General features: G+C 40.7%; 1 protein-coding gene across 1 annotated transcript in view; it reads right to left on the bottom strand.

Moving 5' to 3' along the window:
• Nucleotides 1-15514: 15514 nt before the first annotated feature.
• PID1 (phosphotyrosine interaction domain containing 1) overlaps nucleotides 15515-20794 on the bottom strand; it is a 257624-nt gene continuing 252344 nt past the window's right edge. The window contains exon 3 of the mRNA XM_030882339.3: nucleotides 15515-17646. Coding sequence (XP_030738199.1) covers nucleotides 17170-17646 — 477 coding nt within the window. The 3' untranslated portion in view covers nucleotides 15515-17169. The remainder of the gene's footprint in view (nucleotides 17647-20794) is intronic.

The raw sequence follows: 20794 nt of genomic DNA, 5'->3' as shown, positions 1-20794 counted from the left end.
AGATCGACACAATAGGTCCTGAAGATTGTATGTTTCTCTTTTCCCCCAGCCTCACCGCATCGCTTGCAGGATCTTAGTTCCCCAACCAGGGATCGAACCCAGGCCCCAGCAATGAAAGCACCAAGTCCTGACCACTGGACCACCAGGGAACTCCCTCCAAATTGTATGGTTTTAAAAATTGAACGGTGATTATGATACAGTGGTCTCCATATTTAATGAAGTCATGAATATTAGTATTCTATCATTCAAGATTCATTAGAGTAAATGGTATGTTTGAGTAAATGGCAGTGCATGAAATGACACATTTATAATAATGAGTGAGAAACGATCAATGATCCCATTGTTAAGATCCAACTGTGCTCAGTACAGTTTCAGTACTATTTTTTCTGTATAGTCTATTTATTTGGATAATAACACTAGACACTAGAGTCCTTAATTCATAATGGATTTTGCATTACCCCTATTGAACTTCTTGGATGAGAAATGAAACATTTTAAGGAAAAATGAAAAGAATGGTGTGTTATAGACACCTATAGCACCAACAATTTAGAGATAATCTTTGCCATGTTATGGAAGATGCCCTTTGTACAAAGAAAATTGGGAAGATGCCATCTGTACAAAGAACTGTCAGTCTAGCTATGCGTAAAAGTGGGAGAAATCATTTCATCTCTCTAGATCTCAAAAAACTTTAACACCACATGGTATTAAAATAAGTAATATGTAAATGTGCCCCAAACATTTGGAAGATCTTTCTTCTCAATCTTCCATCCTTGAGAAATAAAGCCTTTGAAGTCGGCTCCAAGGTGTAATTTACTTTACCAGGACGAAAGGTGCTGGACTGATAGAAGTGCAGGAGGAGAAAGCCAGGCTACAGAAATATCTTTGTGACTTACCTGACTGGAAGATGCCCTGTGCCAGGCCCTGAGCTAAGGGTCTTTACTCACTTGAGAAGCTGGAAAAGACATGCAGACTCAGGAGGCAGACCACCTCCCTAGAATGGTGACACTTAGCAAATATCTCTCTAAACTTAACTTCCCTCAACTATAAAATAAGAATAATCATAGCTCCCTCTGCATATGGGTTTTGTGAGGCACAGCTTTAGAAAATGAGAGTAAAAAGCTTAAATCCTGATACATGGTAAGCACTCAATAGATGTTCACTTCTCTTTTGATCTCATTTAAATCTCACGCGATTCAGGCTCAGGGTTCAGATTCCTGATGTGCATAGAAGGAGAGGAGGACTGAAGTGTATTTTCTGACTGGACCAAGAAAATACATTTGGGTGCCAGGGAAGGGATCAAAAAGAACCATCAGAACTGTGCAGGGCAAGTTAAGCATTTTTGTTTTGTGAAAAGGGGCCGTATTGGTGACAAGCCATCTTGGGGGCTTGCTGGCGGCACAAGTGTTGAAAGTGAGGCCACGAGAAGTCACTGGTGGCTGGAGCATCAACAGCTTCACAGACAGAGCCACTGGGTCCTCAGCTGTTAGCACAAGGCACTTGGACCTGTTGGAAAAGCTTGGGACTCAATCTGGGAGACCCAAAGTCCAAGTGGTTGGACTGTGGCAGGTGGAAGTGACTTGGGAGTTTCCTTGGAGCATGTAGGTATCTCCTAGGTTTGGGGATCGAGTGCCCTGAGCTCAGTCCCAAGTCTGCTTCCTAGTAATTGTGGGCTTTGGCCAACTTCCTGAAGCACTTTCAAAATCAACTCTTTGTCCATAATAAGGGAATAATAATTCTGACCACGGGGGGTTCTGTGAGAATTAAATGAAATGATGCAAAGTGCCTTGCACCTTGTATATGCTCAAAAGTATAAGACATTATTTGAGTTCCTTCAAAATGCTCTTCTCTCTTTAAACTCCACACTCAGCTCTTGGTGGAGTTCATGGAGCTACCAGTGGACAGGGTTGAGCCTGAAGGAAGTAACTTGCTAATCACCATCTGGCACCTGACTGTTACTCCAGCAGCGTGTTCAGGAAGAACCTACAAATGTGCGTTCCTGTGTTTTCCTTTCCTAGGATATTCTTAGCCTAAAAAGGAAAGCCTAGAATATATTACTTCGTATCCCAGGTCCTAATGCTTAAATATTTCCCAAGACAGCCACCAAAGACAGCCACCAACTGCGACTAGCTATATTACAGTGTCAGATGGATTTGCCTAAAAACAAAGAGAAACTTTAGCACCACTAAAACTATTAAGTTGAAAGGCATTGCAAGGCTCATTAATTTTGCAGAGGAAAGGCGAAAGAAAAAGTTTCCCAAGTCCTCTAAAGGTAGCCCATTGTGGAGAAAAAAGATCTTCTTCTACAGTGAAGCCAAAGAATCTGATTCTTCAGTGTGGCACAGAGCACACACTTACGAGAAAAAGTGAGGCACAACGAGTCATATGGAGCTGCAGACACAGAAGCGTACCACAGTCCCTGAGTTATTGGCAGATCCCAAAATCTGGCCTTCAAAGGCTTCCTTTTATGGGATGTGGAGATTTTAGTTGAATCATACTGAGATGCCTGGAAAACACCAATTCCCAATGAAAAACACAAGGGGCTCCATGAGGGCATTAGCTTAGACCATGGTTGGCCAGGAAAACTTGGCTTTAAGAGTTGGCTAATGTTGTCACACCCAGAAAGGGCCATCCTGCCTGTTTAAAATTTTCTTACTTTTTTAGTTCTCAAACTGCTTTTCTCTCACAACCTCATTTCCCTCAGCAGACAACCAAAACCAGTGATTACCAGACACCAATGCAATAAAAGGAAACACTTAAAATAGAGAAATGGAAGATGGAAAAGGACAACTACAGGGAGATTTTCATCTCCTTGAAAGGACAACTACAGGGGAATTTCATCTCCTTGAAATGCATGTGTATTAAAGAACCATGTTAATTTTATTTCACAAGGAAATTCAAAACATTTAAATGAAAATATACTTCAAAGAACTGTCTGCTCTGGCCTGGATAACCCAACTACAACTCTGGCTGGCCAAGAGAAACCAAGCCTAGACAAAGGGCACAGGGGCAGGAGGAGGAAAGGTGTTGAATTTGGAGTAGAGCAAGGGCTACTCTACTTCGAGATCAAGCCCTGCTCTGCTCCTCTGAGCCATGAGCCCTGAAGCACGATTCGATGTTATTACCTGCTTTATTGTTATGGGTTGAATTGTGCCCACCCCCCAAATTCGTATGTTGAAATCCTCATCCCCAGTATCTCAGAATATATTGTGACCTTATTGGAAAGGTCACATGTGACCTTATTTGGAAATAGGGTCATTGCAGATGTAATTAATTAAAATGAAGCCCTAATCCAATATGACTGGTGTCCTTATTAAAGGGGGACATTTGGAGACAGACAGGTAGACACACACACACACACATACACACAAAGGAAAAAAGCCACGTGAACACGAAGACACAGAAAAAAGTGATGGAGCAGTAGTCAAGGAATGCCAAAGATTGCCAGCAAACAACCAGAAGTTAGAGGAGAGGCATGGAACAGATTTCTCCTCACAGAAAACTATTGACAAGATAATTACACAAAGGCACCTTTCTTAGCTGATGGGTTGTAAAAAGGTACCTCTCGCTCTGAAATGACATCTCTCCTGGTGCCAAGGAACACACTCTGCTAGGGGAACACAGCCTGGTTGTCAGTGCTGCCCCCTGGTCCTCTCTATCACAAGCTCCATTCTGTGTGCTCTCACCCTCAGAATCTCATACACCACGCAAACGGAGCAAACATGATGATCAGGTAGTTTGGTGGTGGATCACTGCAAGTCATACACATATTCATTGGTCTGAAAAAGTATTAAATGTTAAACTTCGTATATAAACCAAAGCACTAAACATAATTGGTAATAACTGACTTTTTATATGATCTTGATGAGTTACTGAGCTTCTTAGGGTGATTCACAAAGATTTAGCATCCTGATAACTTAAGGGAGAAAAAAGACCTAATAACCAAGAGAAAATGATTAAAACTTGATGATCAGAAAATAACTTCAGTTGAGATTTGAGAAGATGGCGGAAGAGTAAGACGCAGAGATCACCTTCCTCCCCACAGATACACCAGAAATACATCTACACGTGGAACAGCTCCTACAGAACACCTACTGAACACTAGCAGAAGACCTCAGACCTCCCAAAAGGCAAGAAACTCCCCACGTACCTGGGTAGGGCAAAAGAAAAAAGAAAAAACAGAGACAAAAGGATAGGGACGGCACCTGCACCAGTGGGAGGGAGCTGTGAAGGAGGAAAGGTTTCCACACACTAGGAGCCCCTTCGTGGGCAGAGACTATGGGTGGCGGAGGGGGAAAGCTTCAGAGCCGCAGAGGAGAGCACAGCCACAGGGGTGCGGAGGGCAAAGCGGGGAGATTCACGCACAGAGGATCGGTGCCGACTGGCACTCACCAGGCCGAGAGGCTTGTCTGCTCACCCGCCGGGGCGGGCGGGGCTGCGAGCTGAGGCTCGGGCTTCGGTCTGAGCGCAGGGAGAGGACTGGCGGCGTGAACACAGCCTGCAGGGGGTTAATGCGCAACGGCTAGCCAGGAGGGAGTCCGGGGAAAAGTCTGGACCTGCTGAAGAGGCAAGAGACTTTTTCTTCCCTCTTTGTTTCCTGGTGCGCGAGGAGAGGGGATCCAGAGCGCTGCTTAAAGGAGCTCCAGAGACGGGCGCGAGCTGCGGCCATCAGCGCAGACCCCAGAGACGGCCATGAGACGCTAAGGCTGCTGCTGCCGCCACCAAGAAGCCTGTGTGCGAGCACAGGTTACCATCCACACCTCCCTTCTGGGGAGCCTGTGCAGCCCGCCACTGCCAGGGTCTCAGGATCCAGGGACAACTCCCCCGGAAGAACGCACGGCATGCATCAGGCTGGTGCAAAGTCATGCTGGCCTCTGCCGCCGCAGGCTCGTCCCACATCCGTGCCCCTCCCTCCCCGCGGCCTGAGTGAGCCAGAGCCCCCAAATCAGCGACTCCTTTAACCCTGTCCTGTCTGAGCGAAGAACAAACGCCCTCCAGCGACCTACACGCAGAGGCGGGGCCAAACCCAAAGCTGAACCCCGGGAGCTGTGCGAACAAAGAAGAAAAAGGGAAATCTCTCCCAGCAGCCTCAGGAGCAGCGGATTAAACCTCCACAATCAACTTGATGTACCTGCATCTATGGAATACATGAATAGACAACAAATCATCCCAAATTGAGGAGGTGGGCTTTGAGAGCAAGATATATTATCTTTTCCCCTTTTCCTCTTTTTGTGAGTGTGTATGTGTATGCTTCTGTGTGAGATTTTGTCTGTATAGCTTTGCTTCCACCATTTGTACTAGGGTTCTGACTGTCCATTTTTTTATTATTTTTTTTTTACTTTTAAAAACTTTTTTTGTAATAATTATTTTTTATTTTAATAACTTTATTTTATTTTATCCTACTTTATTTTACCATCTTTCTTTCTTTCTACTTTTTCTCCCTTTTATTCTGGGCCATATGGATGAAAGGCTCTTGGTGCTGCAGCCAGGAGGCAGTGCTGTGCCTCTGAGGTGGGAGAGCCAACTTCAGGACACTGGTCCACAAGAGACCTCCCAGCTCTATGTAATATCAAACAGCGAAAATCTCCCAGAGATCTCCATCTCAACGCCAAGACCCAGCTCCACTAAATGACCAAGAGGCTACAGTGCTGGACACCCTATGCCAAACAACTAGCAAGACAGGAACACAACCCCACCCGTTAGCAGAAAGGCTGCCTAAAATCATAATAAGGCCACACACACCACCAGACGTGGACCTGCCCACCAGAAAGACAAGATCCAGCCTCATCCACCAGAAAACAGGCACTAGTCCCCTCCACCAGGAAGCCTACACAACCCACTGAACCAACCTTAGCCACTGGGGACAGACACCAAAAAAAACGGGAACTACAAACCTGCAGCCTGCAAAAAGGAGACCCCAAACACAGTAAAATAAGCAAAATAAGTAGACAGAAAAACACACAGCAGATGAAGGAGCAAGGTAAAAACCCACCAGATCTAACAAATGAAGAGGAAATAGGCAGTGTACCTGAAAAAGAATTCAGAATAATGATAGTAAAGATGATCCAAAATCTTGGAAATAGAGAAAATGCAAGAAACATTTAACAAAGACATAGAAGAACTAAAGAGGAAACAAGCAATGATGAACAACACAATAAGTGAAATTAAAAATACTCTAGAAGGGGTCAATAGCACAATAACTGAGGCAGAAGAACGGAGAAGTGACCTGGAAGATAAAATAGTGGAAATAACTACTGCAGAGCAGAATAAAGAAAAAAGAATGAAAAGAACTGACGACAGTCTCAGAGACCTCTGGGACAACATTAAACGCACCAACATTCGAATTATAGGGGTTCCAGAAGAAGAGGAGAAAAAGAAAGGGACAGAGAAAATATTTGAAGAGATTATAGTTGAAAACCTCCCTAATATGGGAAAGGAAATAGTTAATCAAGTCCAGGAAGCACAGAGAGTCCCATACAGGATAAATCCAAGGAGAAACATGCCAAGACACATATTAATCAAACTATCAAAAATTAAATACAAAGAAAAAATATTAAAAGCAGCAAGGGATGGGCTTCCCTGGTGGCACAGTGGTTGAGAGTCCGCCTGCCTATGCAGGGGACATGGGTAGGTGCCCCGGTCCAGGAGGATTCCACTTGCCACGGAGCAGCTGGGCCCGTGAGCCATGGCTGCTGGGCCTGCGCGTCCAGAACCTGTGCTCCGCAACGGGAGAGGCCACAGCAGTGAGAGGCCTGCGTACCGCAAAAAATAAATAAATAAAAAATAAATAAAATAAAATAAAAGCAGCAAGGGAAAAACAACAAATAACACATAAGGGAGTCCCTATAAGGTTAAGAGCTGTTCTTTCAGCAGAAACTCTGCAAGCCAGAAGGGAGTGGCAGGACATATTTAAAATGATGAAGGAGAAAAACCTACAACAAAGATTACCCAGCAAGGATCATTCATGCAGATTTGATGGAGAAATTAAAACCTTTACAGACAAGCAAAAGCTGAGAGAGTTCAGCACCACCAAACCAGCTTTACAGCAAATGCTAAAGGAACTTTTCTAGGCAAGAAACACAAAAGGAGGAAAAGACCTACAATAACAAACCCAAAACAATTAAGAAAATGGTAATAGGAACATACATATCGATAATTACCTTAAATGTAAATGGATTAATGCTCCCACCAAAAGACACAGACTGGCTGAATGGATACAAAAAAAAGACCCATATATATGCTGTCTACAAGAGACCCACTTCAGACCTAGGGACACATAGGGACACATGAAAGTGAGGGGATGGAAAAAGATATTCCATGCAAATGGAAATCAAAAGAAAGCTGGAGTAGCAATTCTCATATCAGACAAAATGGACTTTAAAATAAAGACTATTATAAGAGACAAAGAAGGACACTACATAATGATCAAGGGATCAATCCAAGAAGAAGATATAACAATTGTAAATATTTATGCACCCAACATAGGAGCACCTCAATACATAAGGCAAATACTAACAGCCATGAAAGGGGAAATTGACAGTAACACAATCATAGTAGGGGACTTAAACACCCACTTTCACCAATGGACAGATCATCCAAAATGAAAATAAATAAGGAGATACAAGCTTTAAATGATACATTAAACAAGATGGACTTAATTGATATTTATTGGATATTCCATCCAAAGACAACAGAATACACATCTTTCTCAAGTGCTCATGGAACATTCTCCAGGATAGATCATATCTTGGGTCACAAATCAAGCCTTGGTAAATTTAAGAATATTGAAATCATATCAAGTATCCTTTCCGACTACAACGCTATGAGACTAGATATCAATTACAGGAAAAGACCTGTAAAAAATACAAACACGTGGAGGCTAAACAATACACTACTTAATAACGAAGTGATCACTGAAGAAATCAAAGAGGAAATCATAAAATACCTAGAAAGAAATGACAATGGAGACACGACAACGCAAAACCTATGGGATGCAGCAAAAGCAGTTCTAAGAGGGAAGTTTATAGCAATACAATCCTACCTTAAAAAACAGGAAACATCTCAAATAAACAACCTAAACTTGCACCTAGAGCAATTAGAAAAAGAACAAAAAAACCCCAACATTAGCAGAAGGAAAGAAATCATAAAGATCAGATCAGAAATAAATGAAAGAGAAATGAAGGAAAGGATAGCAAAGATCAATAAAACTAAAAGCTGGTTCTTTGAGAAGATAAACAAAATTGATAAACCATTAGCCATACTCATCAAGAAAAAAAGGGAGAAGACTCAAATCAATAGAATTAGAAATGAAAAAGGAGAAGTAACAACTGACACTGCAGAAATACAAAGGATCATGAGAGATTACTACAAGCAACTCTATGCCGATAAAATGGACAACCTGAAAGAAATGGACAAATTCTTAGAAATGCACAACCTGCCGAGACTGAACCAGGAAGAAATAGAAAATATGAACAGACCAATCACAAGCACTGAAATTGAAACTGTGATTAAAAATCTTCCAACAAAGAAAAGTCCAGGACCAGATGGCTTCACAGGAGAATTCTATCAAACATTTAGAGAAGAGCTAACACCTATCCATCTCAAACTCTTCCAAAATATAACAGAGGGAGGAACACTCCCAAACTCATTCTACGAGGCCATCATCACCCTGATACCAAAACCAGACAAAGATGTCACAAAGGAAAACTATAGGCCAATATCACTGATGAACATAGATGCAAAAATCCTCAACAAAATACTAGCAAACAGAATCCAACAGCACATTAAAAGGACCATACACCATGATCAAGTGGGGTTTATTCCAGGAATGCAAGGTTTCTTCAATATACGCAAATCAATAAATGTGATACACCATATTAACAAATTGAAGGAGAAAAACCATATGATCATCTCAATAGATGCAGAGAAATCTTTCAACAAAATTCAACACCCATTTATGATAAAAACCCTGCAGAAAGTAGGCATAGAGGGAACTTTCCTCAACATAATAAAGGCCATATATGACAAACCCACAGCGAACATCGTCCTCAATGGTGAAAAACTGAAAGCATTTCCACTAAGATCAGGAACAAGACAAAGTTGCCCATTCTCACCACTCTTATTTAACATAGTTTTGGAAGTTTTAGCCACAGCAATCAGAGAAGAAAAAGAAATAAAAGAAATCCAAATCAGAAAAGAAGAAGTAAAGCTGTCACTGTTTGCAGATGACATGATGCTATACATACAGAATCCTAAAGATGCTACCAGAAAACTACTAGAGCTAATCAATGAATTTGGTAAAGTAGCAGGATACAAAATTAATGCACAGAAATCTCTGGTATTCCTATACACTAATGATGAAAAATCTGAAAGTGAAATTAAGAAAACACTCCCATTTACCACTGCAACAAAAAGAATAAAATATCTAAGAATAAACCTAACTAAGGAGACAAAAGACCTGTAGGCAGAAAATTATAAGACATTTTGGATTGGATTGGCTTTCCATCTTGGATTGGAAGAATCAACATTGTGAAAATGACTCTACTACCCAAAGCAATCTACAGATTCAATGCAATTCCTATCAAACTACCAATGGCATTTTTCACAGAAGTAGAACAAAAAATTTCACGATTTGTATGGAAACACAAAGACCCCGAATAGCCAAAGCAACCTTGAGAATGAAAAATGGAGCTGGAGGAATCAGGCTCCCTGACTTCAGACTATACTACAAAGCTACAGTCATTAAGACAGTATGGTACTGGCACAAAAACAGAAATATAGATCAATGGAACAGGATAGAAAGCCCAGAGATAAACGCACGCACATATCGTCACATTATGTTTGATAAAGGAGGCAAGAATATACAGTGGAGAAAAGCCAGCCTCTTCAATAAGTGGTGCTGGGAAAAACTGGACAGGTATATGTAAAAGTATGAAATTGAAACACTTCCTAACACCATACACAAAAATAAACTCAAAATGGATTCGTGACCTAAATGTAAGGCCAGACACTATCAACCTCTTAGAGGAAAACATAGGCAGAGCACTCTATGACATAAATCACAGCAAGATCGTTTTTGACCCAGCTCCTAGAGAAATAGAAATGAAAACAAAAATAAACAAATGCGACCTAATGAAACTTAAAAGCTTTTGCACAGCACAGGAAACCATAAACAAGACCAAAAGACAACCCTCAGAATGGGAGAAAGTATTTGCAAATGAAGCAACTGACAAAGGATTAATCTCCAAAATTTACAAGCATCTCATGCAGCTCAATAACCAAAAAGCAAACAACCCAATCCAAAAAAGGACAGAAGACCTAAATAGACATTTCTTCAAAGAAGATATACAGATTGCCAACAAACACATGAAAGAATGCTCAACGTTCATTAATCATTAGAGAAATGAAAATCAAAAGTACAATGAGATATCATCTCACACTGGTCAGAATGGCCATCATCAAAAAATCTAGAAACAATAAATGCTGGAGAGGGTGTGGAGAAAAGGGAACACTCTTGCACTCTTGGTGGGAATGTAAATTGATACAGCCACTATGGAGAACAATATGGTGGCTGCTTAAAAAACTACAGATAGAACTACCATACGACCCAGCAATCCCACTACTGGGCATATACCCTGAGAAAACCATAATTCAAAAAGAGTCATGTACCAAAATGTTCATTGCAGCTCTATTTACAATAGCCAGGACATGGAAGCAACCTAAGTGTCCATCAACAGCTGAATGGATAAAGAAGATGTGGCACATATATACAATGGAATATTACTCAACCATAAAAATAAACGAAAGTGAGTTATTTGTATTGAGGTGGATGGACCTAGAGTCTGTCACACAGAGTGAAGTAAGTCGGAAAGAGAAAAATAAATACCGTATCCTAAAACATATATATGGAATCTTAGAAAAAAAATGTCATGAAGAACCCAGGGGTAAGACGGGAATAAAGACACAGACCTACTAGAGAACAGACTTGAGGATATGGGGAGGGGGAAGGAAGGGTAAGCTGTGACAAAGTGAGAGAGTGGCATGGACATATATACACTACCAAATGTAAAATAGATAGCTAGTGGGAAGCAGCCGCATAGCACAGGGAGATCAGCTCGGTGGTTTGTGACCACCTAGAGGGTTGGGATAGGGAGGGTGGGAGGGAGGGAGACGCAAGAGGGAAGAGATATGGGAACATATGTAAATGTATAACTGATTCACTTTGTTATAAAGCAGAAACTAACACACCATTGTAAAGCAATTATACTCCAATAAAGATGTTAAAAAAAAAAAGAAAATAACTTCAATTTCATTGATTTTCATAGCGATTTTTCTATGAGAAACAAGAAGAGTTAGTCATGTCAGGGTTTTTTTTTGCGGGGGTGGGTCATGGCTAAGACCAAACATTTATACTAACTGAAGGTAAGGATATATGTAAATAATGCATATTTTTTTAAAAGACGCATTTTATTACTTTCAGGGGCTCTGAATCCTACAATTGCATTAACCGTCTGTTGCTTTGTGGAGAGCCCACTCTAATCAATAGAAAAGAATAGCTTGAAACCAGCAATCAAAGTCTCACTTTCAGCTGGACCTGCTTCTACTTGTGCTGAAATTACACTATGTCCGGTAAATTGCTATTTGAATATGCAGAAGCAGTGTTTTCCTCAATAGGTAAACACTTCCAACAACAACATTAATTCATCCTATTTGCTTATTAAAAATAAGCATAAAACTTTAGCTTTTCAAGGCCAAAACCACAAACTCTTAAATAGTTCCAGCTAAATTAATGAGGTTTTTCTATACTAATTTCTAAAAGTGTGGTTCTAAATCCTAGGAAAAGCTAGGAAAGATAATTAAAATAGAGAAAGGCAACAGATAATTTGGCAAAAGGCTGAATTAAAGGTCTAATTCCATCCTAAGCTCCCAAATTAAAATGTTTTTATAACCATAATAGCATCTACATGAAGTTAATCCAATTATGAACATAATAAAATTTATTATTAGATTTCCTGTGCAAAATTGGTATCAGAACCATTATGGTCAGACCTGTGATGAGACTTGGTCTTAGTTGATCCCAAGTTTACATTAAAAAGTGACCCTGGAATGGAGTCAACTCTTGGCTCTTCCTTGCAAGTTGGTGTTTCCTTAAATGTTTCTCTTAAGTTTTCCCCCCCAAGGACAAAGAAAGTTCTGAAATGGTAATCAGGCCACGTAATTACAGGTTTGAAACCAAGCAGGTTCCATGTAGTGTCACGTTTCATTTCACAGATCTGATTATGTTTTCAAATGACTCAACCTTGGTCTAATATGTATGCTTAGATAAAGGGATAAAACCATTTTTATTAAGAAAATAGTTGTTAAATGAAGTTATAGATATGAAAGTATGGACCATTATTGGGAATTTCTATGAAGGAGTTGAAAATATGTGTAATGCTTCAGTAATTCCATTTTCATAATACATCAGCACCTTGTAGTCGCAGCCTCTAAGCCACGCTATTGAAAAGTAGGAACTTGAGAATGTTTTAAAATGAAAGCCATTAAGTTTCCTAAGCAAAACACTATTCAGATTCTGTTTGACTGCCTAATTTTGGGTGCATAAGCAAAACCCAAGCTAATCTTACTAGGACATTCCATAAGAAACAGTTCCCCAAATGTCTCTGTGAATTTGAGCTTTGCTCAAATGTACAAGACCACGTCTTAGATTCATTTTCGACAAATATAGTTTATTTGTAAGTATCCAAAATAAGATGGTTTAGATTTTTTCTTCCTCTTAGCAACTTGCTTTACCCATCAGTTGTTTTTCTTTCTAAGCCTGGGTTTATGCAACAAACATAGTTCTTTTCTGGTGACTATTATCAGCTGGTACCTCTTCAGAAAGAGCAGCCAAAGTTCTTAGGTTGAACAATGCATCCCATAAAATGACTCCAAAAGCCCATTCCCAGCATCTAATAGGAACATTTCTTGAATATCAATAAGAATATGACAATTAGGGGAATCTTTCCCTTCACTGCTGTTTAGTCTAGGTTATATCGAGGAGATGAGAAGATAGCACACTTTAGGAATGCCTAAGAAATAGTAAGCTATGAAGAATTAAATTGTCATCATGTTCCATCTGACTGGGAAAAAAATAATAAATAAGAGCAATTTAGGATCATCTGCAGGGTTCGACAGTCTTGTCAAATTTTGCATCAATGGACCATGAACCAAAACGTGATCTCAGATTCAGAGCATATATGCTCTTCCCTGCTAAAATCAAAGAAAGTCTGGGATGTTATGATGTATGTAATTAAATAGTTAAGGTAGGATAGGAGGAAGGAAAGGAGGAAAGTCAAAGTGGAAAAAAACAGATGGAGAGGACAAAGAAAAAAGTATTTTCTGATGTATAAATTCGGGGAAAAAAGTTAAATTCATCTGCTTCATACTATCAGAAAAGTAAAACGCCCTCCCCCATCACTCTCTCTCTCTTCTCTTTCAGCAGCAGAAATAAACAAAGCAAATATATGACAAAAATTCCATAATCTACTAAATGCAGCTTCCTTAAAATACATTATCTGTCTACTTCCCTGGGATAACGTTTGTTCTACTTCAATCATATAGCTCACTTCGAACATTCTTCTTCTATCTCTAAGCAGCCACAAACTCGTTCTGGAATTAGGTAAGGAATGATGTTTTCCTTCAGTAAAAAGCCATTTGCTCACCTTTGAAGAAAGTGGGCAAGGGAGTCTCTAGGGTTCCGTCCAGGATTCCAGGATTCTGTGCTAGAACTCGCAAATCAAAGCCTCACATAGTAACTTTTCCTTCCATCTGTCTCTCCCTCCCTTCATCCTGCTAAGAGAAACTTATTGAGTTCCCCCTAGATGACCGGTCCTGTGATGGAAGCTGAGGATAGAACGTGAACAAAAAGGAAAAAAAAAATCCCCATCTTAAAGACACTTCCATCCCCAGAGGCTTAAAAAATATTTACATAATTATAAAAATAAATATGTAATTGAAAACTTCAATGGAGGACATGAAGGGAAATTACAGGCTGCTATAGAATCCTGTAATAGAAGGATTTGATTCAAAGTTTTAACACGTCCTGAGAAAAACAAAACAAAACATGCATCTTGGTTTTAGGGGTAAAGAGAGTATTTTGTCCATTGACCACAGCCAATAAAATACTTAAACAAAATCTCATATTATGTTATTCGTGCTCAAATAAAATTTCTTGGGCCTTTGTTTGCTTTTAAAACTTTTTCTCTTGCTATAAAAAATGACTTCAAACATGAATAGCAAAGGATATTTACTACTAGTGGCTTAGGATGCTAATTTAAGATAAGCTAGAGGGTTTTAAGAGGAATGGAAATAAAATATCCAAATTAAAGCAACAGCCCTGGATCAGAAGTCAGAGGGTTTTTGTCCCCGTCAAACACACCTGAGCTGTGCTAGCTTGGCCAAGTTATACAGTGTCTCTGAACCTCAGTTTTCTCATCTCTAAAGCAAATGCCATATCTGCCTTCGGTATCCTTCTGAGGGGCTTATGAGTTGAGGTACACAAAAGTGCTTTGTGCTCACCAGTCTAGAAAGTAGAGTATAAAAAGGGAGGAAACGAAGAGTTAAAAAAATAATGAATTCGTGTATTTATCTCTAAATTGCTTACTAATCACTAAGCAAAAGCTATTGCCAATATTATCAGAGTCAACTACTTAGCATGTCACACTTAGTACCCTGAGAAAAATACCAGCAAATGCTTTCTGCAATAAATAACCATATGTGCACTTGCAATCCAAATTTTGCTGAGAGAAGAAAGTGGCATTGTTTGGAAATACATCTGGCTGGATTCTTTCTCTTCTTTCTCCCCCTCTTCAAAGCATATTCAAGGACAGTGGAGTGAACCTGAAAACGAGAAAAGTTCAACTTGAAAGAAAATGCCATTTTCATCGGAGGAGTGAGGTAGTAATTCTTCTTTGAGTTCCTCTCTTTAGCAGGCACCCGTATTTTCACTTTTGAAGCCTTTATATTTGGTACTGATTCCATGAAGAGTATTGCTCAAGACATACAGGCTCCATGGCCACCTGCCTTGCTTGATTAATGGGGCTGTTCTGAGAAATCATGGCCTGAAGGAGACATTTTTAACCAGTTCTGTCAGAAGGACTCACTCTGTTGACCTTCCCCGATTTCAGCGCAGGTTCTCCCAAGAGGCACGTGAGATTCTATAAATAGCCATCATTTGTAAAATATTCCAGAAGACTCACCTCTGAAATAAGCCCATCACACTAAATAACTTTCAATTATTGACGCGTTACCATCTCAATGAAGGGGCAGTCATTTTTACATAGAAAAAGAGCATTAGAAAATAAAACAAGATTTTTTTTGAACACCGTCAAGGAATGGGTTATTGATGACCAAGTTTTAACATATTTTTAGAGAGAATTCCCTATTTATTCAATCTGATCTATTTTGTCCTTCAGGTTTTCTTTACTTAAAAAAGGAACGACATATAAAATAGGAAACTCCTCAACTGTATTAATGCGAACATATTTTTTATTGAAGAATGAATGCATTTATGCTAAAGAGTCGTTTACATTTGTTGTGAAGCAGCAAGCGTATCTCCAAGAGGTGCATATTCCCCTCGATGTGACTCCATGCTTATTCTACATGCCTTAACACCGGACCCACACTCGGGGGCACACGTACACACACACAGACGCAGACATGGACACACAGATACACAGACCAAAACGCCGGCACCACTGCTCTCTGGATTCAATAAACTCTCATTTAAGGCTTCTGTAAGGTGTCCTAGTGCCCCTAAATTTATTACCAGAATTCGAAACAGACTTTCAGAAAGGAGCAGTACCTGGGAAACTAGTCATCTGCTCTCGGCCTTAAATGCATGGATGTTAGCCAATCCTTTCAATGTCATTCAATATTGACTCTTTGCGTTTATGATATGTAAAGATTCATCAAACTGAGAAAACTCAGGCTCTCTTAGTGAGAATTTCTCATTAGAAATACCGAACAAACTGGCAACTCTGACCCTAAGAGATCAATCCGATTGGAAGATAAGGTCAGATTTCCCTTTAGAATGGACAGAGGTTCTCTAGATAAGTCTGGTTTATATCATTTGTCTCCTACTCGAGCATAGTGTTGAGTGATGGGTCAAAGATTCCTTAGTGATACCAACTCAGATTTGAAGCTTGCCATGAAAGGTTCATCAGAAAGGACCATCAACTAAATAAGTTACCATAAATCGGGGTTGAAGAAAGGACAGCCCACAAGGAGCTTGTTCAGTCGCTGATAACTCATTCCCTTTTTCCAGCCTATCTGTGGTGGTAGTCTGAAACTCCCACTTTGTTTGATTGTTTCTTTCATCTGCTTGGTTATTTTCTTCCCTTTTGGTGTCCTGCAGTGTAGGGTGAGGCTGCATCTCTGTGGGGATGGTGGCGCGGACTGGAAGGGCGGAGAGGGAGGATGGGGCAGGCGGAGGAAGGGGGCTATTAGTAGTTCCGAGTGTTCTAAGAAGATAGATGAAGTGAATACAATAAGAGGGTACTACTTGATATACTTATGTAATAAAAGCACTACCTTTAACTGTGAATTAACTGCCAACTATCAGGTTGTTAGCTGTAAAGCTCAATAACAGCTGTGCTGATTTGCTTACTGAGGAGAGAATCTGAAGCCAGCCAGGGGAGAGGAGCTCTCAGGATCAGCCTGAGGTGTTCCTTTAGTCCAGAGGCCTCCTCGCCAGCAACAGCACTCACCACCTCCCCACACAACTAGGGATCCTATAGGGGCATCTAACATTCTTGTTGGGTTTCATAAGGCAAGTTGGGATGGTCCATCACATAAACAGCCGCAGTGTATTTGCCTGAGAGCGCTGAAAATCGGCATGGAGAGCTCCTACAGGGAGGCATTGGAAAATGAGAAAAAAAAAAAGAAGACCAGAGTCTAGAACTTTCCTCCCCAGCCACACTCCCACCTTCCTCATAGTCACAGCAGCAGCAGATTTCAATGTAATTACTTTAATAATACATTTCTTTAGATTTAGAATTGCTCTTCTGAATTTAAAAAGCTTGGTCAGCCAATAATTTGGCAGTCTTTTCATCCCAAATTTGAATCATTGCTTATTCATTGCTTGTCTTGAATGCCTTGACCAATGCTGCCTTTGCTGAAGCATCCTCAGTTCACTCAGCCGTCATCGGATTCCAATTCCTGGGACACCTCTTCCGAGGAGCTGTTCCTGTGGATCCGGCCGTCGCTCTTCATACTGTGGAAAGTCTTCTTGAAGGCCTCCATCATGGCGTGGGCCAGCTTCTTGGCCTCCAGCTTGCTCTCGCACTCGACAGCGTGGCAGTCCATCTGGTAGGACAGGTCGTCGTTAATCTCCCTGTAAACCCAGGCGAAGATGTCGGGGCTCACGTTGTGGTCGGCGGTGCAGTAGGCAATGCGGGCCACCTGGAAGGTATCCATGTGCACCGTGGCCTCCCCTTTGTGGTCGAGGTGATGGAGCCACACTTGGAACGGTCGGATTTCCAGGAGGGCATTGGCTGGAAAGACGTCTTCTCGGGCTAGCGTGTGCTTTTTCCAGAGCTCGATGACCGGCTTTTCTGTGCAGCCTGACAAAAACTGCATGCCTGTGGTGGGGACCTTACCCAGATAGGTCACCTGCAGAAGTAAGAGAGGAAGAAAAAGGAAGAGGTCAGCAGTAGGCTCTTCGTTCTGCTTGTTCACTGATGTTCTCAAACAATCATGGCGTCACCCTGGCAGGATGGAGAGACATCTTTCTTGCTCCCTAAAAGAATAACTGTCATCCGAATTTATATTTTTTCTCCCTAACAAGTTGACCCCTTGGCAAAGGTACTGAAATTTAAAAATAGGGTTAAACTTTAAAAATTAGAGTTTTAGAGACCTACTCTCCCTCCCTCAGCCCCCTTTTAAACTCAAATTAGAATGAATGATTATGATCTTGTCCAAATTTGGCATTTCTTTGACACCATAAATCCACTTGAAGTTTATTTTCAACCAAACACACGCAGAATTTAATGATAAAAAGGAGTCAAAAGGATGTTGCATCTGAAAAACAAAATCTTTATTAAACTTATCTCCGACTCTGGTTCTCTCTCCAAATCACTAAATGTCTGATTTCACCTAAGCTACTTGCTTCTAGCAAATGCCAAGGACACAAAAACTGTTCTATTTAAATTATGGCCTAAAACATGACTGTTTTCTCACCAACATAAAGTTTAAGCAATTCTTGAACTGATGGGCATCTGGTTAGAGTGATAAAAAATGAAAGATCTACAGATAGGTTAAGATTAGAACCCTGGTTTATCATATAGCTAGATGGGCAATACTAAAACAAAGAAAAATAATTCCAGGTGATTCAGACAGTGTCCTTTAAAAAATTGGTTTATGATATACCAAGAAAAGATGTTCATTCTCTCGTTTTTGTTTTTTTTCACTCGTCAACATGGATAGACCCTCTACCCCTGGGCACCTGCATTATGGAAACACACAAAACTGAAGAAATCATTTAAGAAATAACACAAAATAGTATGTAATTTGGCTCAAAATTAGAGGCACGGATGTAAGTGCTATGAATTTTAGGAAAAAAAGACCAGAAAAAGGTCCAGAGAAATGGTGAGAACTGAGAAAGGACATTTAGCCACAATGATTCCAAATCAATGTTTCTGTTTAATGGGACAATAAAGTCCAGAGACAAAAAGTTCAGGGCACAGACGTTAAGTCCTGTTGCATCTTTTTGTGTTTTGGTTAGCTCTTATACAAGAGTTCATTGGCTAATCCCTTTAAAAAGATGACTCTTAGTAAAGAGGCACAAGTGCTGCCCACTCTAGAAATATTTACTAGGAAGCTATTATGTACGATGGCAACGTGCCAGGTGGGCATGGGGGAGAGGGAGGATGGAGAGGTCCAAAATCAGTGGAAGAAAGTAGCTGAATACGTGTTCCGAGCAGCGTTTTTGAGGCAGGTGAAGATGAGAATAAATCCCAGCTCATCAGTTCACCGGGTGGGTGGTCCTGGACAAACCACCAGCCCTTTGCACATGCACAGATACAACTATGATGCGAGGCAGCCCATGAAAAGGAGAGGCGAAGGGTACCACCAAGTACCTGAGCATTTAGCAGAGCCAGTGATGGCACCCACCGTGCTCATGGAACACCTCTGGGAGGGGAGTCATTGGATTTCAAAGCATCAGAGCTTCAAAACCTAGATAGGAGCCCAGCAAATCAGATGGTAAGCAGGAAGAAGGAGCAGGAAGGCAGGGGCTGCAGTGGGGAAAGGCCTCACCTGTCTGGGCACATGGGGCACTTTGGCCTGACCACACATTTGCCCTAAGACAGCCATGAAGGAGAGACAGATGGTCCATGACCGCTGGATAAAAACAGGCTGAACTTTGAAAGCTGGCCTTGCATGCCCTCTGAGGAGTCAGGTCTTCTCTGCTCTTGATGGGATGCCACTGAGGGTCTACAGTCCAAGGGGTACCTGGATCTGATGGAGGTTGTGAACTTGGACGGCTTGACAGATGCCAGGAAGAAAGACGGATGGGGAGAGCTGCCTAGCAGCAGGATGATCAGGCAGGAAGTTGTTGCAGCAGCACAGCCAGGAGACAGGGGTGGCCTGACTTAGGAGTGGAGGTCGTGGGAAAGGACAGTGGGGACAGATGGGAACGAGATTCAGAGGTAAAACTGACAATACCTGGCAATACACTGAAGGGGGAAGATGACTCAGACAGACACTGCAAGTGCCTACACTCCCCAAGGAGGCGGCTGGGTGAAGAGTTCCTTGTCGCTCTGGATTGGAGTCACACACTAAAGGTGGCTTTGTTAGGAGACGCACAAGATGCGGCTCTTGACTTATGCTACTTACTGAAAATGTGCTTTCTGTATATGGTATTTATGATATCTTTATTAACTGTTAACAATTTTATTTTTTTAATTGAGGTGAAATTCACATCACACAATATTAACCATTTAAAAATGTACGCTTCAGTGGCATTTAGCAGTCAAAATGCTATATGACTATCAGCTCTGTCTAGTTCCAAAGTATTTTCATCACCCCAAAGGAGACCCAGGCAGTTACTCTCCACTGTCCCCTCCAGCCCCTGGCAACCACCCATCTGCTTTCTGTCCTTATGGATTTACTATTCTAGATAGTTCATACAATTAGAATCACAAAATATGTGACCTTTTGTGTCTGGCTTCTTTCACTTAGCATAATGTTTTCAAGGTTCATCCAAGATGTACCATGTATCAATACCTCATTCCTTTCTATGACATCTTTACTTTTGGAAGTGGAAAAGCAAATGGAGTAAACTAGTTTTAGCGTTTGACGTGAAAAGTATTCTTTCTTACTGTCCCCCCGGAAACTAGAAATAACTATGTTTATATTTGTTATATTTGATAGAAACATTCTTCAGAGGAAGGGAATCTCCTTTGATGTGCTTTAATCTCTCTCTCTCTCTCTCACACACACTCTCACACAAACACAATTTTTTAAAAAAATTATACAGTGGCTTCTATCATGATATAATTAAAGGATGAGTTTTAAAAAGTTTATTGTAAGTTGTTGATGGTTCCCTCCAGTGGAAAGCAACTTAATAATAGTAAAATTTTGACAACTAAGAAAAAAATGTATTCCTCTCATAAATATTTATTACTTAAAAACTAAAGATTTTAAGGGAAATAAACTTTTATTTTGGAAGTGTGCTTGAGAGAAGAATGGAGCAGAGATTATAACTCAAAGAGTTTAATACGACAACAATGAAAGCTATTTAATAATACGCAGACACTTA

The sequence above is a fragment of the Globicephala melas genome, chromosome 7 (genome assembly GCF_963455315.2).
Source record: "Globicephala melas chromosome 7, mGloMel1.2, whole genome shotgun sequence".
Lineage (NCBI taxonomy): Eukaryota > Metazoa > Chordata > Mammalia > Artiodactyla > Delphinidae > Globicephala > Globicephala melas.
The sequence above is the reverse complement of the archived record's forward strand: the minus strand, read 5'-3'. Positions and strand labels throughout refer to the sequence as shown.